The sequence below is a fragment of the Ylistrum balloti genome, unplaced genomic scaffold (assembly GCF_031769215.1).
Source record: "Ylistrum balloti isolate Yb309-2 unplaced genomic scaffold, AGI_CSIRO_Ybal_v1 Utg370388, whole genome shotgun sequence".
Taxonomy (NCBI): domain Eukaryota; kingdom Metazoa; phylum Mollusca; class Bivalvia; order Pectinida; family Pectinidae; genus Ylistrum; species Ylistrum balloti.
This window is the reverse complement of record NW_026782269.1, coordinates 265,114-291,344: the sequence shown is the minus strand read 5'-3', so window position 1 is coordinate 291,344 and position 26,231 is coordinate 265,114. Positions and strand designations below refer to the sequence as shown.

Here is a 26,231-nt window from a genome sequence, read left to right as displayed (position 1 = left end):
ATTTAAGTTTGACAGTGTGTACTAAGTATAATTTACATTTAAGTTTGACATGATGTATTAAGTATAATTTACATTTAAGTTTGACATGATGTATTATAATTTACATTTAAGTACAATTTACATTTAAGTTTGACATGATGTATAAGTATAATTTACATTTAAGTTTGACATGATTTTGACATGATGTATAATTTAAATTTGACAGTGTGTACTAAGTATAATTTACATTTAAGTTTGACATGATGTATTAAGTATAATTTACATTTAAGTTTGACATGATGTACTAAGTATAATTTACATTTAAGTTTGACATGATTATAATTTACATTTAAGTTTGACATGATGTATTAAGTATAATATAATTTACATTTAAGTTTGACATGATGTATAAGTATAATTTACATTTAAGTTTGACATGTATGTATAATTTACATTTAAGTTTGACATGTATAATTTACATTTAAGTTTGACATGTGTACTAAGTATAATTTACATTTAAGTTTGACATGATGTACTAAGTATAATTTACATTTAAGTTTGACATGATGTATTAAGTATAATTTACATTTAAGTTTGACATGATGTACATTTAAGTATAATTTACATTTAAGTTTGACATGATGTATTAAGTATAATTTACATTTAAGTACATGATGTATAAGTATAATTTACATAATTTACATTTAAGTTTGACATAATGTGTTTGAAGTGTATAATTATAATACATTTAAGTTTGACATGATGTATAAAGTATAATTTACATTTAAGTTTGACATGATGCATTAAGTATAATTTACATTTAAGTTTGACATGATATACTAAGTATAATTTACATTTAAGTTTGACAGTGTGTACTAAGTATAATTTACATTTAAGTTTGACAGTGTGTACTATATAATTTACATTTAAGTATAATTTACAATTAAGTTTGACATGATGTATTAAGTATAATTTACATTTAAGTTTGACATGATGTATAATATTTTACATTTAAGTTTGACATGATGTATTAAGTATAATTTACATTTAAGTTTGACAATGTGTACTGAGTATAATTTACATTTAAGTTTGACATGATGTATTAAGTATAATTTACAATTAAGTTTGACATAATGTAATAAATATATCTTACATTTTTGTTTGATAGTGTGTATTAATTACGTTTTAAATTTTTGTATTTCGTTTATTTGACACTTTTTGATAGTATGTATTTGGTAGGTATTTTTTGTTCGTTTTTGTTTTGTTTTACAGTGTGTGTTTAGTATATGTTATATTTGTTTGACAATATGTACTAAGTGATTTTTATAATTTTTTTGACATTGCGTTTTTAGTGTATTTTGATATTTTTAGAAAATATATTTCTCTAGGTATATACTTGGTATATATATATATACATATATGTTTTTTTTGTAATATATTTGGTGTATTAGACATGTTGTTTTCCTATATATTTGGTGTAATTAGTTGATAGACAAGCAGGTTCCATAGTATACATTTGGTATATTTCTATATTTTCTTGGACACTACATGTAGTTATTACATTTATAATATCAGGGAGGTAATTAACATATGTTTATTTATTTTATAAAGATATCATGAACTACAAAAATGTACAAGCATCAAATAGGTGAAACACTCTTATACTGAGTAAATGATTATAAGTTATACTGTCCATAAAGTGACTAAAAAGTTTGTTGGTTTGTGCTGAGTTATCGTCCCTTGACACAGCCAGGGACATTTGGGGTTAGCTTGCAGCAGGTGTTATCTTACTGAAGATCATGCGGGAGGTCCGTCATATAATATTCAGAGCAATTAGGGAAAGTATCTTGATCTGGATCAATGACGACCACTGCAGTATATGACGGTCCGGAATATCAACTTTCTGAGAAACACACATCACAATGAGTAGGGATTGAATCACACCCCTCACATCTTCATCTGGAGTCGCTTTAGTGCGATAATCTTAAAACTGAGTTTCACGGTCTCGCAAAACGGGAGTGCAAACACACAAGCTTATATAGAGACGGATCAAACTTTTTCACATCTAAAACCCTGGTTATTTCAGTTTTACATGTGCTTAAAAATGCATAAAGGACAATTTCATTATTTCAAACCTTTTATTACTGATATAAAAATGACATAATGTTTCCCATAAATATTTCAATAAAATTACTATTTCAAGTCTCGACAGATTCTACTCGTAGTTGGAATTATAAATCAAACTAATATATACTCCCAAAGGAATCTACACTGCGCATGTCATATATCATCGTCACGTGCGCTCCATCCGATGTAACTGTAGTTTCCCCGTGCTACAAATTTTCGTTTGAATAAGAATTGATTGACAGATGGGTACAGGAATAAGCATATTCCCTGTGGAAAATAATAACAGCGTAGGTTTCTTATCAGATGGAGTCAAAAATAACTACATCGTATATAACTCTCCATGCTATCCAATCTACGTCATCATAGCCGTGATGGATTAGCTAATTCATGGTAACACAGACACATACGCTTATCAATAATAAATATACTCCTACATTCGACATTTCAATTTTGTTTGTTTGGTCAAGATGATAAAAGTGTATAGCCTTTAAATGATTTTTTTTAAAACTACGGCTAATTGGAGACAGAAATGGCAACTATCTCAGGCAAACCTCATTCTTTTTCTACTTTTATGTGTCGCCGTGTTAGTCTTTATTTTCTTTACGTTTTTCCTCGTTTTGTCGTATTTCACGTTGCTGTGTCCTTTTTTTTGTAATACCTCAAATTGGAGAACTATGAAACCTTGTCGCCTGTCACGTCACTCATGCTCCTACTCACTATACAAATGCGTGATGGTAGAAAGGCACCGTCTATTAGCTGCCAAGAATACTTTTGATATAGTTTATAGATTACGTCTAAAATCAAAGGAGCTACAGCCATTAGTGTATATCATAATATATTACGATCCTAGATTCATTAAATCTGTTAGATACAGACATGTTTACTTGCCTTTCTTGAAAATCAGAAATGCGATAGGACAACATAAACATGACATAAATAAACACGTATTCTAGCCCAGTCTTCAACGGAATCAATATATCTATGTATCTCCATTGTTGTTCGTTCTTCTGTTTTCCACCGTCTTATCGTTTTTGTGTAATCTTTTATTTTTCACTGTGGCCCGATCTTACATGTTTTGTATATCATTGTGTTTATCACTGTGGCCCGATCTTACCTGTTTTGTTTATCATTGTGTTTATCACTCTGGCCCGATCTTACCTGTTTTGTATATTATTGTGTTTATCACTCTGGACCGATCTTACCTGTTTTGTATATTATTGTGTTTATCACTCTGGACCGATCTTACCTGTTTTGTATATTATTGTGTTTATCACTCTGGCCCGATCTTACCTGTTTTGTATATTATTGTGTTTATCACTCTGGACCGATCTTACCTGTTTTGTATATTATTGTGTTTATCACTCTGGCCCGATCTTACCTGTTTTGTATATTATTGTGTTTATCACTCTGGCCCGATCTTACCTGTTTTGTATATTATTGTGTTTATCACTCTTGCCCGATCTTACCTGTTTTGTATATCATTGTGTTTATCACTCTGGACCGATCTTACCTGTTTTGTATATCATTGTGTTTATCACTCTGGCCCGATCTTACCTGTTCTGTATATTATTGTGTTTATCACTCTGGACCGATCTTACCTGTTTTGTATATTATTGTGTTTATCACTCTGGCCCGATCTTACCTGTTTTGTATATTATTGTGTTTATCACTCTGGACCGATCTTACCTGTTTTGTATATTATTGTGTTTATCACTCTGGCCCGATCTTACCTGTTTTGTATATTATTGTGTTTATCACTCTGGACCGATCTTACCTGTTTTGTATATTATTGTGTTTATCACTCTGGACCGATCTTACCTGTTTTGTATATTATTGTGTTTATCACTCTGGCCCGATCTTACCTGTTTTGTATATTATTGTGTTTATCACTCTGGACCCGATCTTACCTGTTTTGTATATTATTGTGTTTATCACTCTGGCCCGATCTTACCTGTTTTGTATATTATTGTGTTTATCACTCTGGCCCGATCTTACCTGTTTTGTATATTATTGTGTTTATCACTCTGGCCCGATCTTACCTGTTTTGTATATTATTGTGTTTATCACTCTGGCCCGATCTTACCTGTTTTGTATATTATTGTGTTTATCACTCTGGCCCGATCTTACCTGTTTTGTATATTATTGTGTTTATCACTCTGGCCCGATCTTACCTGTTTTGTATATTATTGTGTTTATCACTCTGGCCCGATCTTACCTGTTTTGTATATTATTGTGTTTATCACTCTGGCCCGATCTTACCTGTTTTGTATATTATTGTGTTTATCACTCTGGCCCGATCTTACCTGTTTTGTATATTATTGTGTTTATCACTCTGGCCCGATCTTACCTGTTTTGTATATCATTGTGTTTATCACTCTGGCCCGATCTTACCTGTTTTGTATATTATTGTGTTTATCACTCTGGCCCGATCTTACCTGTTTTGTATATTATTGTGTTTATCACTCTGGCCCGATCTTACCTGTTTTGTATATTATTGTGTTTATCACTCTGGCCCGATCTTACCTGTTTTGTATATTATTGTGTTTATCACTCTGGACCGATCTTACCTGTTTTGTATATTATTGTGTTTATCACTCTGGACCGATCTTCTCCTTATTGTATCGTCTTGTGTTTTTCATTCTGGACAGATCGTATCGTTTTTGTTTTTTTTAATATTGATGTCTTTTTCGAGTTTCTGCTATAAAAATGACGACACATAGAATAGAAAGACGGGTTTTTTTAAATAAAGAGAACATTTGATAATGGTTTGAAACATTAACAATACTGGTGATATATTTCAACAATGACACGTTATACAATATCGATGACAAGTTTTAAGATGGAATCGCCTTATAGTTATCTCCATTGTTAAGTTACTAACACATATATAATGTATTTATAGTAAGTTTTCATATGTTATAAACAGTCCGCTATTTTTCTACAATTCCGTTTTTCGTAATGCAGAGTTATCTACCCTTGTGAGTAGTATTGTTCGTCATTAAGTGGTGGCTCTAACGTCAGAAAACATTGTGTGAAAACGACTTATAATTTTCTCACGCACACTTATGACGTAATAATCAATATCTGCTAATAGAGACCGATAACTCGGCATTACTAGATTAGTGATAAATAACGACATATACGATTGTCACGTTGGTTTTGTGATAGCCGGCTGGTTTAACCACATTCATTACCAAACATTTACATCAACGAAAATTTACTCATTTCTTTACGGCGTTTAGAAACTATTATCAACATGATTACGATTATTATTTTAACGATCGCATTTAAACTGATGATTTATCAAACGCTCGATGTGAATATATGAATAAATGTATTTGATCCTCACGTGAATATCTAAACAAGTCATACATATTCCAGGTGAAAACTATCATATCCAACCTGGTCCCGATATCACATCTTGGACTAAAAACTCAAAATTTGTGTACAAGTAAAGTAGGAATAGCATTTCTCATTTCACAGTATTTTTTCTTAGCTACAGGTTTTAAAGAACTGTTAAGGTCCAAAGACAATGGTGCTAATTCAGTACTTGAGGTAATCACCGTCTGTAATGGCGCGAAGTTACGTTTTGACATTAAAAGGTGTTTTATCTTTATCTATAATACCGTATTAACTTGTCAGTGTGATTATTGCAGGTGATATTTCTGATCAAAAGTCACGGGCATGCTCCTATGTTTCAACTTTCATATATTAACTGTGGTGAGATAATACGTGACAACAATGGACGTTTCCTTAAAATCTGACTTGATATATACATTGCCTTAGATTTATTTCAATATAATAGACAGCCTTCGGAATTTAAAAAAATGGGTAGAAAATGAGGTAGACTTCAGGAATGGGTTTATCGGCATGGACGTCGTGATTATTTATAGAATTATCGCCACTATCGAGTCTTCACATCACTAAGAAGGTCACCATCCTTGTACACTGTTAGTCTGAGTGGCTGGGACAAAACATGCACGTGCTACTTTCACATCGTTAACAGTTTCCTATATAGTAACGTCAGCAAAACTCCTCGATACATTAACATTGACAATATATGGATGCTAGGGAGGAGAAAAAAGTTTTCGAAACAAAATCAACAGCGACTTGATATGTTGATTGTGTTTGAGAACCACATTGTGATTATGTTTCAGCATCACATTGTGATCGTGTTTGGACAACACGTTGTGATCGTGTTTAAGCACCACTTTGTGATCGTGTTTGAGCAACACGTTGTGATCATTTTTTGAGCACCATATTGTGATCGTGTTTGAGCACCAATTTGTGATTGTGTTTGAGCATCATGTTGTGATCGTGTTTGAGCACCACATTGTGATCGTGTTTGAGCACCACGTTGTGATTCTGTTTGAGCACCACGTTGTGATTGTGTTTGAGCACCACTTTGTGATCGTGTTTGAGCACCACGTTGTGATCGTGTTTGAGCACCACGTTGTGATTCTGTTTGAGCACCACGTTGTGATTGTGTTTGAGCACCACTTTGTGATCGTGTTTGAGCACCACGTTGTGATTCTGTTTGAGCACCACATTGTGATTGTGTTTGAGCACCACTTTGTGATCGTGTTTGAGCACCACGTTGTAATTGTGTTTGAGCACCACTTTGTGATCGTGTTTGAGCATCACGTTTTAATTGTGTTTGAGCACCACTTTGTGATTGTGTTTGAGCACCACTTTGTGATCGTGTTTGAGCACCACGTTGTGATTGTGTTTGGACACCACGTTGTGATTGTGTTTGGACACCACGTTTTAATTGTGTTTGAGCACCACGTTGTGATCGTGTTTGAGCACCACATTGTGATCGTGTTTGAGCACCACGTTGTGGTCGTGTTTGAGCACCAATTTGTGATCGTGTTTGAGAACCACTTTGTGATCGTGTTTGAGCACCACTTTGTGATCGTGTATGAGCACCACATTGTGATCGTGTTTGGACACCACGTTGTGATCGTGTTTGAGCACCACGTTTTAATTGTGTTTGAGCACCACGTTGTGATTGTGTTTGGACACCACGTTGTGATTGTGTTTGGACACCACGTTTTAATTATGTTTGAGCACCACTTTGTGATCGTGTTTGAGCACCACTTTGTGATCGTGTTTGAGCACCACGTTGTGATCGTGTTTGAGCACCACTTTGTGATCGTGTTTGAGCACCACTTTGAGATCGTGTTTGAGCACCACCTTGTGATCGTGTTTGAGCACCACCTTGTGGTCGTGTTTGGACACCACGTTGTGATCGTGTTTGAGCACCACTTTGTGATCGTGTTTGAGCACCACATTATAATCGTGTTTGATCACCACGTTGTGATCGTGTTTGAGCACCACCTTGTGATCGTGTTTGGACACCACTTTGTGATTGTGTTTGGACACCACGTTGTGATTGTGTTTGAGCACCACGTTGCGATCGTGTTTGAGCACCACGTTGTGATCGTGTTTGAGTTTTAATTGTGATTGTGTTTGGACACCACGTTGTGATCGTGTGTGAGCATCACGTTTTAATTGTGTTTGAGCACCACTTTGTGATTGTGTTTGAGCACCACTTTGTGATCGTGTTTGAGCACCACCTTGTGATTGTGTTTGGACACCACGTTGTGATTGTGTTTGGACACCACGTTGTGATTGTGTTTGAGCACCACGTTGTGATCGTGTTTGAGCACCACGTTGTGATCGTGTTTGAGCACCACGTTGTGATCGTGTTTGAGCACCACTTTGTGATTGTGTTTGAGCACCACTTTGTGATCGTGTTTGAGCACCACTTTGTGATTGTGTTTGAGAACCACTTTGTGATCGTGTTTGAGCACCACTTTGTGATCGTGTTTGAGCACCACTTTGTGATCGTATTTGAGCACCACATTGTGATCGTGTTTGAGCACCAGGTTGTAATTGTGTTTGAGCACCACGTTGTGATTGTGTTTGAGCACCACTTTGTGATTGTGTTTGAGCACCACGTTGTGATCGTGTTTGAGCACCACTTTGTGATCGTGTTTGAGCACCACTTTGTGATCGTGTTTTGTGATCGTGTTTGGACACCACGTTGTGATTGTGTTTGAGCACCACGTTTTAATTGTGTTTGAGCACCACGTTGTGATTGTGTTTGGACACCACTTTGTGATTGTGTTTGGACACCACGTTTTAATTATGTTTGAGCACCACTTTGTGATCGTGTTTGAGCACCACTTTGTGATCGTGTTTGAGCACCACGTTGTGATCGTGTTTGAGCACCACCTTGTGATTGTGTTTGGACACCACGTTGTGATCGTGTTTGAGCACCACGTTTTAATTGTGTTTGAGCACCACGTTGTGATCGTGTTTGAGCACCACTTTGTGATCGTGTTTGAGCACCACTTTGTGATCGTGTTTGAGCACCACCTTGTGATCGTGTTTGGACACCACGTTGTGATCGTGTTTGAGCACCACGTTGTGATCGTGTTTGAGCACCACTTTGTGATCGTGTTTGAGCACCACTTTGAGATCGTGTTTGAGCACCACCTTGTGATCGTGTTTGAGCACCACTTTGTGATCGTGTTTGGACACCACGTTGTGATCGTGTTTGAGCACCACTTTGTGATCGTGTTTGAGCACCACTTTGTGATTGTGTTTGATCACCACGTTGTGATCCTGTTTGAGCACCACGTTGTGATCGTGTTTGAGCACCACTTTGTGATCGTGTTTGAGCACCACGTTTTGGTCGTGTTTGAGCATCACGTTGTGATCGTGTTTGAGCACCACTTTGTGATCGTGTTTGAGCACCACATCGTGATCGTGTTTGAGCACCACCTTGGGATTGTGTTTGAGCACCACGTCGAAAGTGAACAATATTATTTATCAATTATTAATCCAATAATCGGCCTGTCATGATTTCGACAGGAATTGTAGATGTCGCCACTGTTTGATAACGTCCTGCACATTTTGACTTCAAACCCCGTCAGTGTGTTACTGTTACTGTACTCTGTTATGTGATGAAAATTATCTTTAATTTTCAAAACTATGAAAATCGTCTCGAAGTTTTGATTTTGATCGCAATGGCTCGGAGATATCAAAACTTCTCAGTCGCCATCATAAAATCTCTAACGTATTAGAGTGCAACCTTACGTATACATATAAGATTATAAACGGTACGTCTTTAACAAGAAACTGTTAAACTACAAAAATTAACCCCACTACATTCGAGAATACTATACCACAGCCTAAATAAACTAACAGCCCTCTTCAACTATCAGAATTACAAATACGCATTTTCATATTGGTTATAAACCAGAAAAAGGATGATAGGTTTATGTTAGATCAAATGAATGTCCCTTACCTGGTTTTACAAAAGCAAAAGTGACTAATGATAAGGACGGTATGGTGACTATTGATAAGGACGGTATAGTGACTAATGATAAGGACGATAATGTGACTATTGATAAGGACGGTATAGTGACTAATGATAAGGACGGTATAGTGACTAATGATAAGGACGGTATGGTGACTAATGATAAGGACGGAAATGTGACTATTGATAAGGACGGTAATGTGACTAATGATAAGGGCGGTAATGTGACTATTGATAAGGACGGTAATGTGACTATTGATAAGGACGGTATAGTGACTAATGATAAGGACGGTAATGTGACTATTGATAAGGACGGTATGGTGACTATTGATAAGGACGGTAATGTGACTATTGATAAGGACGGTAATGTGACTAATGATAAGGACGATAATGTGACTAATGATAAGGACGATATGGTGATGCTGGGCGTCATTACCTGAAGAAACTGTAAGCCATAAATCCAGTACTTGATATTTCTTGTCACATGACGTTAAATGTCTGCACCTGTCGATTGTTTCAAGACTTGTAAATTTTACAAAGGGTATAAGTAGACTGTCTGATAAATCGAGATAATTCTTCTTTCGTATCCTACCGGTAAGTTACCCAGTTACGATAGTCCAACAACATAAGTGTGACATTATGCCTAAGGATATTATGTTGAATGCTCTGTCGTGTCGTACAAGACTTTGCTGATAAACTATGTGTATACTTTGTATCATTTACTATTTCTTGTGCACATGTTAATACAGGGAGATTGTTAGTAATATCCTAGCACATATAATTGTACTGCTGTTATATATGGTAGTTAAATACACGTATGTTATATTTTGAAACTTTTTTAACACGAAAGTAATACCTCGAAGTTGACAGTCTATCCATGAAATATAGATAATATAAGTGATGCTATATAGAAAGTACGGAATTATTCATTTGTCTCCATAAAAAGCTGACCAACTGAATGTCAGTAGTAGGCGTTTTGCTCAAGTGACATTATTCTTTTTGGAAATTATCGAATAAATTATTCAAGCAATTCGTCTATATTCTAACCGATGGTGTTGGTTCTGAGATGGGTAGCTAAACGTCACCACGTCCATACATACTAAATTTTCCTTCTTGTTTTTATCATTGTCTTTTAAAATTTTCTTTTATTATCAGTTTTAATTCAGCTGATGCTTTTTTGTCCGCAGACAATGAACATTCTAGGGAGTATAACACTGATCTGTGCCTTAACTGCAGTGGCGCTGTCTGAGAAAGTACGGTACGATGGGTATGTATAAAAATGTCTTTTCATAGAAATATTACAGAGCTTTGTTACATACTTTTCCTGTGTTACGATAATATCTATTTTACTTTATCTTATTTTATTTATTTTCTTACTGTATTTGGATTCTGTTATGTCTTCCTAAATTTTTAATATAAATATTTAAGTCTATAAATTGAAACAAAATCGTAAAACATAATGTTCTGACTGACGCTCATTCAAGGAGCATACTAATCTCAAATAAACACAGATAACAGTATGAAAAATAAGAACATAAGTTGTATTGTAAGGTCTAGGTAGTCGAGGTCATCATCTACGTTTACAGATGCATTTGGTTTTTTTTTTTTATTTTTTGTTTTTGTTTTTTTTTTTTTTTTTTTGTCAATTTTTGGAATTACGGCTTGATATTTGAGGACATAATCCTAATTTGTAAAATTCTTATTAAGTCAAGTTGCATAATGATATTTTCCCAGTTCCATTTTTCGAATGTCGTTTGTGGTATTCGCTTGAAGTTTCAGGTTCTAATAGTTGTACTGAACTGTATTGTGACGTTGTTTACCTTCCTGTCATTCTGTTTAGTTCATTACAACCTTGGCCATATTCAATTAACGTATTCTAAGACCAGTGCATGTTTAATTCATTCACATTTTTTAAAAATTCAAATTTGTATTTGTAAACGAAGTATTACATTTCTGGATTGTTCGTTCGAGATCTCAACATTTTGTCTTATCAAGTTGGACATAGTTAATAATAGTTCATGTTCTTAGACGGTGTTTTAATATTGTAATGTGAAATCGTGAGCACTTAGTTTTCAAGACTTTTGCTGGTTTAGATTTTAATTGTGATATTTTTAACTTCGGAAAAAAATCTGTTCCTTGTATGATTCTGTATCACTCCTATCAATATATAATCATTGGGCAAATTATGAAGTAGAGATACCATATTTTAAATGGAAAGACCAAGTACAAGAGACATGATTGTATGTTGTAGACACAAGGTGCTCAATATCATTCCACGCACTGCAAGGGATGTACACGACATCGTAAAAATGGAGGAGGAATTCCAGGTGACAGCTAAGAATTTTATTGCTTCTTATCAGTAAAGTGTTCAAGTGTTAAGATCGCCTTGTGTGGATTTACATATTTAAAACACTATACGTAATTGTGTTCTTATATTCAATAATTTGACACTAACAGTGTTGTTTAGTAGTTAGAAGGTTAACAATAGCAATTAGATTTTATAGTCAGTATGTTCAATAGGTTTTGGAGAATGGTAATTGTAATGCTATTATTTTCAAAAATATCATATTTGGATACCAAAGATTTTAGTTATTCTTCGGACAAAAATTCTATTTGTGTTGAAGTTTGATTAAAGGTCATTCACTCCCTCAGAATATAAAGCACGCGACATAGTTAATATCGAGAGAATATATATATATATTTTTATTTATTCATAACACATGTAATTATATATTGAGCAGTGAACGATCTACTTGTATAGGGTCTACATAACATTTAGCCCACAATCACACAAATATAGTCGCACTACAATCATCGATATCAGTATCATCACATCACCGTCTGCATGATCATACAATCATTATCAGGAACATTACACCTCGTAGAAAGGCAACAGTCATCGTTATAATCAGCACCATCGTACGTCAATATCAGCACCTCACACATTAGTATCGGCAACATATCACACCTCTTAGAAAGGCAACAGTCATCGTTATAATCAGCACCATCGTACGTCAATATCAGCACCTCGCACATTAGTATCGGCAACATATCACACCTCTTAGAAAGGCGACAGTCATCGTTATAATCAGCACCATCGTACGTCAATATCAGCACCTCACACATTAGTATCGGCAACATATCACACCTCTTAGAAAGGCAACAGTCATCGTTATAATCAGCACCATCGTACGTCAATATCAGCACCTCACACATTAGTATCGGCAACATATCACACCTCTTAGAAAGGCAACAGTCATCGTTATAATCAGCACCATCGTACGTCAATATCAGCACCTCGCACATTAGTATCGGCAACATATCATACCTCTTAGAAAGGCAACAGTCATCGTTATAATCAGCACCATCGTACGTCAATATCAGCACCTCACACATTAGTATCGGCAACATATCACACCTCTTAGAAAGGCAACAGTCATCGTTATAATCAGCACCATCGTACGTCAATATCAGCACCTCACACATTAGTATCGGCAACATATCACACCTCTTAGAAAGGCAACAGTCATCGTTATAATCAGCACCATCGTACGTCAATATCAGCACCTCACACATTAGTATCGGCAACATATCACACCTCTTAGAAAGGCAACAGTCATCGTTATAATCAGCACCATCGTACGTCAATATCAGCACCTCACACATTAGTATCGGCAACATATCACACCTCTTAGAAAGGCAACAGTCATCTTTAGCATTAACATAATCACAATACCTTATGTCACCATCAGCATCTTTACATATGAATTTCATCACACACCACAATCATCACCATCCATACACAGGCTTCATTCAGTCATCATTAATTATGGACTCAAAGATATCCGTTATTATAACGGACAATATTGTGACAATCGTATACATTATAGTTCAAAGAAACAGTTAACTTAACTAGCATTAAACCACTACACCATTAAAGATAAATATTCCTTTATTTACATAGACACATGGTTTTTGTATTTATTTAATGGAGAGAGAGGGCGAGGGAGGGAGAGATGGACTAACAGAGACAAAGCAATGTTAATAGTATTAACAGGGTACTGATCAAGAATACGCATAACCATTATTTTAACATTTATCAAATTTGGCGGGAGAAACTGTCAAGGCCAAGTGAAAAATAAAACAAGAGCATGTATAAGGAAAATGGGTTTTTTAAGAAGTAATATTTTGTTCCATTTGTTCCATTCTTCATTAAATATTTCTTAATAGGTCTCTTCCTTTGATATAGCAATATATCTTTTAACCTTATATTGATCCTTAATTACATTTACCAATGTGTTTATGTCAAGAGAATTCTTAAAACATCTAGAATTGTAAATGTACGGTTTAATGACAATATCAACCTCATTATCAATTTTGATAAACACATTCTGAATAGGCTAGAAACCAAAAGGACTTTTTGTTTATGGGATAAAAATTGCTTCTAAGAGAATTTCTAAGCTTTGTAAGAGATTCTGGACTTTTTCACATTCCCACAGTATTTGTGTTACAATTTTTGTCTCGGGTAAACAGAAAGTACATTATTGACTATCAACAATGTTTGCCTTAAAAATGAATTTGTAGTCAAAATATAATGTAGAACTTTATACTGAAACCACTGAAGTTTAGAATTATTAATAACTTAAAATGGTAACGAGAACATACTTGTCCATGTGGAATCTTCGAAATTTAACTGTTCGACTCTTTTTCTTCCACCTGAAGGAATTTCATTATCTTTTATAAAATATCTTTAGATGTCATTTGTTCTTTTTTCCCGTAAAAAAAAGGCTTCTTTGTTGTAAGGAATAAAAGGCAAAGGAAAATGTAAATCGTATCCAAGTCAAAATTCTTCCTGCTAGTGTTTAAGATTCCTTGAAACCTAATATAATTTGTGTGAATATAAAAATATCTAGTAGCTGATTTTGTGAGAATATAAAACATAACATATTATTGTTCTTCTCAAATGTTTTTTAAAAGCAGATTATCGATATAGTCAGAAAGTGAAAATTAGAAATATTGGACTTTTGTAATGAAAGCAGTACAGCCTATTTTGTCATAACAAAGAGCATATATGTTATGTATGTGACTGTTATATCTCTTTGCGACGGTCAGCTTGACTTTTGGCACCTCCCAAAATACCTCAACGACAGTCTCCATGTGAGAGTAGGCCCACATTCTCTCGAACCTTTTCTAGCCAAATTACGGCAAATGGAGACGGCCGTAAGCATCTGGATCAATGACGTGCAAAGGTATGAATGCCAGTAAAATATGTACGTGTTGATAATGAGCAAATATCTGTGTAATTGCGAACAATTGTTTCGTGCATGTCAGAATGGAAAAACATCACGCTTCGTCAGAAATTAAGAGTTGTGTTATTGCTTAATGAAATCGAGATCTTTCTATTTTGTATCAATTAGCTCGTTTTGATGAGCCAAGGATGTCACTTTCTATATAGAAAACCATATAAAGAAATTGAGAAAAAGAGATTGTTGACTGACGTAAATGTGTACGTTTAACTATAGCCTAGATACTGACGTAATGTTCTCTTAATTACAGCCTGATAGACACGGAGGACAGAAGACGGAGAGAGCGGCGTTCAGTTAAGTTTAATGATGCGTTTATCGATCTGGAGTGGAAATATTTCACACTAGATGAAGTAAGTTAATACTGTTTTATCCTGTACAGGTCCAATAACTTGATTAGAATTGCATATCTTACACATTTTCTAGCATAATTGGAACAATATCAAGGTGCTGTAAGTTAAAACAAAACAGTAAAGCATACATGATACATACTGGTGTTTTCAGCTTCGTGAAAACATAACAGAGCGAAACCATAGAATGTTGAGACGTACACACAAAAATTAATGGCATGCTTATATTATGTAACCATCCGTTGTCCGAGATTTCATTCTTATTACCGTTAACTTACAGAGAATATTGAAACCTTTTGTGTATTCGCATGGCACTGAAGTAATGGTCATTATATCGATTATTGTGACATGGCGATGACATCAATATGACTTCACTGATAGATTATGCGTTATTTTATATATAGATTTGTTAATCAATGGCGTTTTTTACATAATCATTACAGATCAACCAGTATGTTATATGGCAGGCTCAACAAAATAGCTCGTACATGAGCGTGGATTACTTCCCGAACAGAACTGTCGATGAAAACGAAATACATGTAGTGAAGGTAGGTAAAAAAACCTTCATAGCTCCATCAACTACTAGAATGATGCATAATTCGTACTATCATAGCAGTAACACAGGTAAGGTGTCAATTTGCAAAGTGCTGGTCTACCATATAAAACAACAAAAAGCTGGTTGATAAGAATACGGACATCCTTCGTTTATATTAGATCTCTAAATATCAGGTTTTACTGCTGGCTCGTCTAGCTGTTCGACCTGAAGTTTTGTCTTTCCGAAGTCTCTGAGAAATGACCTTACTCGTGTCGACTACTGACCTGTGGGTGAATAGGGTGCTCGGATAAGGAGCAGAGTGGATAAAACAACAACTTACGGTCAGACTGCTTGCAATACAAAATTGCTATTGCGACGAAATGCTTCTTAAGAATTTGATAAATGACTTCACACTCTCGTTCATTCCCCGGACGATCAAAACAATCGTTGGTGCCAGATCCCTCTGGAATCTCTTGTATTTATAAGCCGACATTTGTTCTCCGTCTCTCTTTTATATGGTTTAATACCAATAGAATATAGCAACGGTAAATCTGAGAGTGTCTAAGTAAGCTGAATACAGCCGGACATCACTAAGCTGTACACCACCTTATTGTATTTAAAAAACAGTATGGTGTATGACACAAAACTATTGTATTGTGTAGTATTGTATTGTATTGTATTGTATTGTAGAGTATTGTATTGTATTGATAAACCGAGCTGTCCTTTCCTTTTACACGGTTTTATTCCGTTATATTTTTTTCAGATATCTCACCCGGAAAAAAAGGTTAATCAATCGATTTTTATTGACTGTGGAATTCACGCTAGAGAATGGATATCGCCTGCCTTTTGTTTGCATGCTATCAAACAGGTACGTCCTTGTTATGTAGAGTCTTTATACAACATCACACTGCGAACTTTCAATACTTATGTTAACATTTTCATTCCTAACTTACTGTCTTTTACCGGTTTCAACTTGATATAAAATATAAATACATTATCGGCCGTGCAATAAGTCAAGTGGAACTGTCATTTTGACGGCGAGCCGACGATGTGTCAATGTTCCTATTAATGACGTCATCATAGTCGTGCGCTGGATGCCTTTTACTATTTATCCAGATTGGAAAAGGATATTGCAATTCTGGCTGATTGAGTATGGGGTAAAGAGGTCAAAGGTCAAGACCACCATTGGTAATTAGTGCGATTCTTACCCCTGGAATTTGAAAACGCCCCTTTGTTACTAAAACTGGAAGCCAGGGTGGCTTTGATGAAATCGTGACTTTGGAAGAAAGTTGTCTCTGGTGTTGCCCGATTGGGTTGACTGCATGGAGGAGATTGCCTCTATGAGTGGACTACATGTACGGGCAATAAATCGGTACAGTAACGCCAGTCAACCGTGGAGGTATGCTTTTAAGACAGCGGGATCCGAAGAAGATTCTCTTGACTTAAGCAACAGAAACCTGTTCGTTAAATTATAGCTTATATAAACAAAAAGTCATCAGTGCAAACCTAGAGGAAGATTTCCAACTTCCAACTACCTCTCTAATTATTGATGGGGAATTACTCCGGACCACCAGACAGTGACGCAAGTATAAGTTGACCGATAAAAGCCAATCTTCACACAGGAGTGCTAGCTTCCGGTTGCCTTTCCGGTTGAAAGGTCAAAATTTAAGTCATCATACTTCTAAATAGAAACTAGTCTCTGTGTGATAATTCCAGTTTCGTGAGACCAAATGTTATCACAAATTGCACAAAATGCTTCCCAAACGACATTGCCTTTTTATGTGAAAGGCCAGAGTTAAAGATCACTGTCACAATAACGTGAACATTTATTCCTACGTAGACAAATTAAACTTAGACTTCACACATTGCTTGAGAGAGCTTCCCTGAGATTATTTTTGGGGTCAAAAAGTTAGACATCAAACTATTAAGTTTGGATGACTTGTAAATGTACATGTAAATATTGCCTGTAAATTCTAACAAAAAGGAAACAATGATTTGTTAACACCATTGTAATAAGTCATGCTTCAATAATCAAACTTTGACTGAAGCATCCTTGAAAAATGAGAATCGATTTTGTATAAAAATTATGGATCTTTGACCCCTGGAGCTTGAGGGCCAAATAGGGGGAATTGAGCATATTCTTTAGTCTCCTTCTTTAGAAATGACAGAAATTAAGCATACTGAGCAGTTTTTTTTAAATAATGGCCATTCTCACTCCACACGAACCAGAGGTTTAAGACGGGAAAATGGAAGAAACGCTAAAAAATCCATCTTTTAAAACGAAAATATTTTTTACCCAATTTTGAAAGTAGCTTAATTTTGTATGAACAATGGGCAATACGGTCGATGGCAATTAAGGAAGAAGGGAAAAGCTTAAGCCCCTAAACGATTAACACCCTGGGATCAGAGGGGCGGGGCCAAATAGGGGATAATAAGATAGAAAGGGTCCAATAGAAGATACATATTTAGATTAATTCTCCTGCAGTTTGAATAAAGCAATTGTAACTATCACAAAATCTTACAGATGGTACAAGCCCAGTGGACCTCATGATCTTTACTGAACTCTGAAAGGACACATTTGTTTGTTCTTAGTAAAAGAATTAGTTTTCCAACAAGGTTGAAAGATACTACATTTGAATAGCTATTGTCTTTACTGGAGGATGTTTTTTTTTTTAAACTGCCACTAATGTAAAGTAGAAAATATTCATTGCTGTGTTTTTACGGTGTTATTCTATTACAGTTACTACATGGTAACCACTCGCTGCTAAGTGATTTCAACTGGCATATCGTCCCCGTTCTTAACCCAGACGGTTATGCCTACAGTCACAATATGGTGAGTATATACTAGTGAATTATCAATTAGTTTATCCATTTAGCTATACGTATTGTGAAAAAACTAGCATGTCTCTCTCTGTCTCTGTCATTCTGTCTCTCTCTCTCTGTCTCTCCCTGTCTCTCTCTCTGTCTGTGTGTGCGTCTCTCTCTCTCTCTCTCTCTCTCTCTCTCTCTCACACACACACACACACACACACACACACACATCGATCATCGGTACATGTATGTATGTATATATATATTACAGAGAATAATAATTTTTCCAATTTTGTTTTACAATGACTATTTTATTTTTAAATTTGCATCTTTAAATGGATGTATGTTTTCGTTGTTTAGGACCGACTGTGGAGAAAGAACCGACGAGTAAACGGAGAAAGTCTTAATTGTCGTGGTGTAGATTTAAATCGCAACTTCGGCTTCATGTACGACCCAGGTAATAACTTGCATAATACAACTCTAGCAGACGAAGGTGACAAACTTTGTAATCTAGTTTTTTATGGTGATGATAATGCTTTTGTGGCCAACTTACATGCTTGATAAGAAATCTGTTCTCTTAAAAAATGATAGCTTTATAGAGTAACTTATTTTTGTAAAAGTCATCAACTTAATGTGTAAAAGTTCACTACATTGATACAGAAAAGAAAATGCCCGGCGGCCAATTTTGTTTCAACGTAGGGGACATTTAGGTTTATCAATTCCAACACTGACCGAATCACTGATAATTGTAATGTACAGTCTCATATACCAAATTTGGCATAAAAATGATATGTAGGCGAATTTAACACAGAATTTAAATATTACATTTATATCTACCCGTATTACTGTTTGGTGGAGGTCTCACGTTGACCACTGAATAAGTATCCATACCCTTGACCAGATTGGCGTTCATATAACTGAAAGCTGGTATACATAGAACAAGACGGGAGAATGGTGGTAGAAATGTTGAGAATTGCGCAGCAGTAAAATACGATCAAATGGGCGGGTTTTAATTTGGTTAGCATCGCGTTATAGTGAAAATGAGGAAATGGACAGGCTTCAGTTTAGTAAGAATCGCGTGACAAAAAGGATACTATGGAAGGTTTTTTCGTTTATTTATACACGCGTGACACTTAAGACAAAATAAAATGGTCGGGTTTTAGTTTGGTTAGAAACGCGTGACAGTTAAACAAGATAAAATGAACGGGTTTTAGTTTGGTTAGAAACGCGTGACAGTTAAACAAGATGAAATGGTCGGGTTTTAGTTTGGTTAGAAACGCGTGACAGTTAAACAAGATAAAATGGGCGGGCTTTAGTTTGGTAAGAAACGCGTGACAGGTAAACAAGATAAAATGGGCGGGCTTTAGTTTGGTTAGAAACGCGTGACAGTTAAACAAGATAAAATGGACAGGCTTCATTTAAATGAGAATTAATCAACAGATTTATTTTCAATCCAATTAGGAAGGTTTATTATCAAAATCTATCGGAAAAAAAAACAATAACTGCTTTTTTCCGACTAATTCACGGAGTTATGGTCCTTTATTCAATTTTCAAACCAGTGGCTGCTCGATATCTCAATTAGTTGTCAATGGATTATCTTCAAACAAAGTGAAGTTCATTACCATTATAGTTCAATATGGATAACCGCAACTTTAGGCCTGTAATCCATACAGTTATGGCATCTAATTACAATAGCCTAAACAGTGTCCGCTCGATATTTTCAGCAGTACTCAAAACTTTCCCCTGTTATTTATTGAGTAATGACCTTTGTAAAATTGATGGATCAGTAACTAGAGTAGGTTTCATAGATATTGGAATGTTATTGCCTTGTTGGTGTACTTGTTGTTTCTTCTACCATTACACAGCTGACACTGTTTGTAAATGTTGATCAGACACTCAACATTAATTGCCTTCCCTTTCTTCTCGCAAATTGCTCCTTTGACCTATGACGGACGTAGTAAGTAAAGTCTCGCGGACATCTTGTTTCTTATTTTGTTAATCAAAATAACCTCCAGCATTCATTAGAATTTTTATCTTCAAAAGATGTGTTTTACATGATATAATTTTACTTTAAAATTTCAGATCATTCTAAAGTTTTATATTATGTTGTTTGCTATCAATGACGTTTTTACGATTGCCATAACTCTTAGGTACCGGAGGAAGTATGGATGCCTGTTCCGACATTTACACAGGTACTGAAGCCTTTAGTGAAGTGGAGTCGGACGGTATCAGTCGCTACATTTTGGACAATTCGGATCAGAACTTTGTCGCTTATCTGACTGTTCACTCGTACGGTCAGATGTGGCTCTTTCCTTGGGGATATACTTCTGAAAAGCCGGAAGACTACGCTGACCTGGTAACTTAAAATCAATATAGCCTCATGACTTTAACTATCATCTATTAACTACTAAAAATATCCTTCAATACTCTTATATTTTCATCATAGCAACACTCTTATGAAACAGCAGCATAATCATCACAACATGTAGTGAAGTCACATCCTAACCATACCGACAATCTCATCAAAATGTCACCCCCTCACCACACCGACAATCTCATTAAAATGTCACATCCTCATAACACCGACAATCTCATCTAAATGTCACCCCCAAACCATACCGACAATCTCATCAAAATGTCACCCCCTCACCACACCGACAATCTCATTAAAATGTCACCCCCTCACCACACCGACAATCTCATCAAAATGTCACCTTGTACTGATATGTACTAATGAAGTCATTTCCTACACTGTATCTAAAGTAGAAAGACACATGTCATTTGTTTTAATATCTGTTAGGAAAGCGCCGGATTTGCCGCCATCGAAGCACTGTATGCGCAGAGCCGCACCCGATACAGTTTGGGAACGTCGACTGAAGTTTTATGTAAGTATACCTGCAGAAACCTTGATAGTTTTCGTCGAGTCGCTTGGTTTACTGCTGTTAAATAAGGCGAGGACTTCTTGTCACCTAGAGCATTTCGATGATCAACTAATATAGACAATTGAAAAAAAAATGTACATCTAATTTAAAAAAACATAGAAAAATACCAACATTGCAACTCAAATTCCATAAACAGAGAGGAAAACATTAATTAAAGAAATATTTAAACGAAGACTCCTGAAATAGTACAAAAAAGACCAGGTGTTCCGTAAGAGGAAGCGTTCTCTGCTTCATCCGCGACACCCGCCATGTAAACCTTGGTCAAGTAAGTAATGATACGTTCACAAATGAGAACCATGTATATAATAACGGAACCAACAGTTAAATTAACGAGCATCAAACACGTACAGCATCATATCATACAAAGTAGTAGAATGTTTTTCAATGAGATCGTTATTGCGACCATTAAACTTCCAGAAATGGAAAATTCACAACAAGGAAATCATCACGTTCATTATACGGGTTGGAGAAAAGCTGGCCACCTTTGTTTTCATGTATGCAAAGATGGAGATAAGTAGCTGATGTAGAAGAGTCTGTCTTGTCTTTGGTTTCCAATTCGTGTTGGTATATACTATTGACGTTGTCAATAAATTTCTTGTTATTTAAAGAGAAGACGTCACCAATATATCTGAAAGTGAAATTAAACATCATTGCAAGATGCTTGTGGCCTGTTTTGTTAGCTCTTCAATAAATTTTGCTTCGTATGAAAACAAGAACAAGTCAGCCAGCAGAGGCCACAGTTAGTTCCCATAGGTATGTCAATAGTCTGTTAGAAGGTCTTACCGCCAAACGCAACAAAGCTGTTGTCAACAAGAAACTCGATCGTATCTTTTGTTTTCGTCCTCCGTATATTTCTTCTTTGATTTGGACATATATTTTACTAAATACGATTCGGTATAGTTCACAGCCGTATATTTATACCGCCATTCACCTTCCTTGCAGGAGAAAGCTCTAAAATTTACAACAATCAAAACGGTTGAATTGTTTTCTGATACGGAGATCAACAAGTTAACTTACACAATTAAAATGTGTGAGTTTTATTTTGAACTAATTGCCATAGATTTCAATAGCTATGGTTGATTGAAGCGAGTTCTTCGGAAAGATGGATGTATTATTCTGTGTCAAAGGTTTCACTCCTTTGTATAAAAGTATGGATAATCTTAAGGCATTTATCATTTTATCTCCTGTAAATGAAGCATGATCTGGCAGCTAATTATCATTTATCATCTGCAACGTAAACAGACTAATTTACAGCAAAATGATAAAAGTTGAATTATTTATCTGGTACCGGTGTTAATAGATTAAATTACAGCAATAAAACTGCTTAAATTCTTTATCTGGTACCGTGACAATATGTTAACTTGCATCAATAAAAATGCTTAAATTATTTATCAGGTGTCGATGTTAATACATTAAATTACAGCAATACAAATGCTTATATTCTTTATCTGGTACCGATGATAATAGATTAACTTACAGGAACGAATTCCCACAGATTTACATATATATCTAGTGAAATAGCTGCTGAATTAATTGTCTGGTGCATCAGATAAAATGCCGGTAATACGTAAGCTTCTAAATAATGTGAGCGAAACAAACACTTTTGTTGATGTATTCGTCATTTGATTATTTTTAGGTAGGTAAGGTGTAATGTAATTCGTATAAAATACAAGGTAATTGATCATCGCAGTGGTGATGGATTGGTGGTATATAGAGGAATGGAAGATCAATTGCGATTTATAAGAAACAAAACTTGCCTGGTTATCTCGAGACTGCAAAGGTGGAACGGTGATTCATACAGAACACAACTTACTTTGTTATATCGAGGCCGAAAAAGTGGAGTGGTGATTCATGGAGAACAGCTTACTTCAAGATCTCGAGGCCGTAAAAGTGAAGTGGTGATTCATAGAGAGCACAGGTTGTCTGGGTATCTCGATGCCATAAAGTGAGAGTTGTGATTTATAGAGAGCACATCTTGCCTGTGTATCTCGAGGTCGTAAAGTGAGAGTGGTGATTACAGAGAGCACAGGTTGCCTGGGTATCTCGATGCCGTAAAGTCAAGTGGTGATTTATAAAAAGCACAGGTTGCCTAGGTATCTCGAGGTCGTGAAGTGAGAGTGGTGATGAATAGAGAGCACGGGTTGCCTGGGTATCTCGATGCTGTAAAGTGGAGTTTAAGACCGAGGTGGACTGAAATAATTGATAAAGAACAAGATTATCATATTACAGGAAATAAGCCATGCTAAATGACGAATAAAGTAGACTAGTGAATCGGATTAATTGAAGATAAACCATTTTACAGAAGTGAAGTTGCTAAATTATCAACTGGAAGTGATGGTCAGAGAATTTCCTATTAGTACAGAAGTGACTGAATTCTTACGAAAGATGTGAGAGAATTCACATTTGATAGCTTTCACCGATGGAGTTATCTATCAGGATCGAGGTTGGCTCGTAGCACGCGGTTTCAAAAGAGATCTAGTTAATGGATATGAAGTTTTACGATCGTTATAGTAATCTCATTGAGAAATATTCTATTCCGTTGTGCGATATGAAGCTGGACGCGTTTGATGTTGTCGATGAAGCAGAAGACGCTTACTCTTCCAGAACATCTGATCTTATTCTCTTTGTATTTTTGAAGGAGTCTCTATGTAAATGTTTGTTTTGTTGATAGTTTGCCATAGAATTATGGAATCTAATTTTGGATTATAGCTATGTTCAAATGTTGATATTTTTATGTGCTTTTACCTAATGTGAACAACGCTTCTGAATTATTATTATTATTATTATTATTTTTGTCGTTAGTGGTCTTATTGGGAAATATTCTTTTTTTTCTAATTACAATAAGAACTTCGACATGCTTGATGCTCTTCAACTTGCTCTGCAACTGGTTTCTTTACTATGTCACATCATGGTTTTCTTATGAAAATGGCTTCATTGGGACTTTGTACTGAACGGCTGATACACGCATAGATAGTTTAACGGAATTCCATTTTATAATTATGTTGCATGTGCGGTGTGAAATAGGTACAAGCGGATATTTTTTTAATGTAAAGTTTTCTTAATTCAACAGATTCGGCAGCCGGAGGATCCGATGACTGGGCTAAGGGTGCAGCGGAAATAAAATATTCGTACACTCTAGAACTAAGGGACAAAGGACGATATGGTTTCCAGTTACCTGAGGACCAAATTTCTGATACTGTCACAGAAACTTGGGAAGGGGTCAAAGCTCTAGCTAAAGAACTCAAAGCAAGAATTTCTGGTGTTCCCTCCTAAATTTCCACTACTCTGACGGATTCGCTCCCCTCTGAAGAATTTTCTTGTTTTCCAGTCTTTTCCTATTAGAGATATTGTAGTTGCTAAAACAGATTCACGTGTTAACCTTCACCAAAACTTAAGAAAAAACGTATGTGACACATTTTTAAAATTCGAACTTTGTAAGTCTGAATTAAAAATGTCAAAAAAGATGATTGGCTTTACTTTACTTTATGGTTCTCTCAGGGTATCATCTGAAAACACCGGATGACTTGGATAAGGTCATGTTTACTTCACATTCTCCGTAATTTTATTTTTCGATCATATTGTATATATACTGTAATCAAACACAATTTCTTAATCGTCTACGTCATGGTCGCAATATAATTCCTCCAGAGTTGTTAAAGAAACATGACTCTATTTACTATAAAACTGGCCCTATGTTTGGTCATGTCTCTTCTTTGTAAATTCGTTTCCTTTTCGCCAGATCTGTATGTTTAATTATTGAGATTTATTTTATTTGCCATACAGCATGAGCATGGTTTATATATCAGCATACACTTTCTGAAATACATGGTCCTATTTACGTCCTAGTTATGTATTGGATTTTATCATACTTAGCCTTCTGTACTCTGGAGTTACTTTATCTAGAAAGGAAGTATGCAAAAATGAATTATCTAGATATCCTGAAATTAGAAACAACTCTTCAGATAAGACAGTGATTGTTGTAGGAAAGTAGGTTTACGTGGTGACGAGAGGTAAACTAACGTCTTCATCACACACGTGACCAGACTTACAGGAGAAAACGGAACGAAGAACGCAGTAAAGAAAGATACAATACACAATATTCACCAAAAAGGAAATATACAAATCTTATTATATTACACAAGAAAATGTCTTTAAATTGTGATTCCCCATTAACTAAAATATGTCTTTTTCAATAGCACCAACTTATAAAAATGTCTTAAGTGCCGTCGATTAACGACAAACATTTTACTGACCAATCAATAAAATAGAGTATAATTGAATTACAACCCTAAAGGTAAAATATTACAGATGATCCAAGTCACTTTTAAGATGGTGAATTTGTTTATGCACAAAATGCGGGTGACCATGACGAACAAATGTTTTAGATTTCCGCATTAGAACACGGATTACTCTTTAGCGTCAAGTCAAAACACATTATAGATTTTCTCCTTTTAATTATCCAATAGGATAATGATAACAACAACCATTAACTGTATTTTCACAGCGACAGAGGGTACTGCATGATTTATTGCCACATCGTTTAATATTTAACAGAAACATGTATTGTTCTTCATAAGCACGCGCAACTTGCTTACATTTGAAAACAACTTCAATTATTAAATACTGGTTTGGATTGAATAGCAAACGAAATTATCTAAATTCATTTCAATTGATTAATATTATTATAATTCTTCCAAAAAAACTTAATAAGCTTACGGGAAAAAAATCCTTACACCTACTAAAAACAAAAAATTGCGTGTGTACAGCGCTACCCGAATCGCCTGAATGACGGACCCGGGTACCAGGACACGTGTATTAGCACGACTCGCACGTGCTAATACCTAACACGCCACC

The 26,231-nt window shown here is 35.5% G+C and overlaps 2 protein-coding genes across 2 annotated transcripts in view; one reads left to right on the top strand and one right to left on the bottom strand.

Annotated features, from left to right (window-relative positions):
• LOC132554257 (carboxypeptidase B-like) overlaps positions 1-24,783 on the top strand; it is a 39,178-nt gene extending 14,395 nt beyond the window's left edge. The window contains exons 2-12 of the mRNA XM_060218565.1: positions 10,624-10,703; positions 11,688-11,763; positions 14,549-14,685; positions 14,993-15,092; positions 15,533-15,637; positions 16,388-16,492; positions 18,365-18,457; positions 18,796-18,892; positions 20,586-20,791; positions 21,236-21,320; positions 24,448-24,783. Of these exons, the coding sequence (XP_060074548.1) occupies positions 10,627-10,703; positions 11,688-11,763; positions 14,549-14,685; positions 14,993-15,092; positions 15,533-15,637; positions 16,388-16,492; positions 18,365-18,457; positions 18,796-18,892; positions 20,586-20,791; positions 21,236-21,320; positions 24,448-24,650 (1,284 nt within the window). The 5' untranslated portion in view covers positions 10,624-10,626 and the 3' untranslated portion in view covers positions 24,651-24,783. The remainder of the gene's footprint in view (positions 1-10,623; positions 10,704-11,687; positions 11,764-14,548; positions 14,686-14,992; positions 15,093-15,532; positions 15,638-16,387; positions 16,493-18,364; positions 18,458-18,795; positions 18,893-20,585; positions 20,792-21,235; positions 21,321-24,447) is intronic.
• LOC132554262 (uncharacterized protein DDB_G0284671-like) lies at positions 8,258-9,363 on the bottom strand. Its single transcript, XM_060218570.1, has 2 exons — positions 9,348-9,363; positions 8,258-8,898 (listed from the first exon to the last, which is right to left on the bottom strand). The coding sequence occupies exons 1-2, from the start codon at positions 9,361-9,363 to the stop codon at positions 8,258-8,260; spliced, it is 657 nt and encodes a 218-aa protein (XP_060074553.1).
• Positions 24,784-26,231: the final 1,448 nt, after the last annotated feature.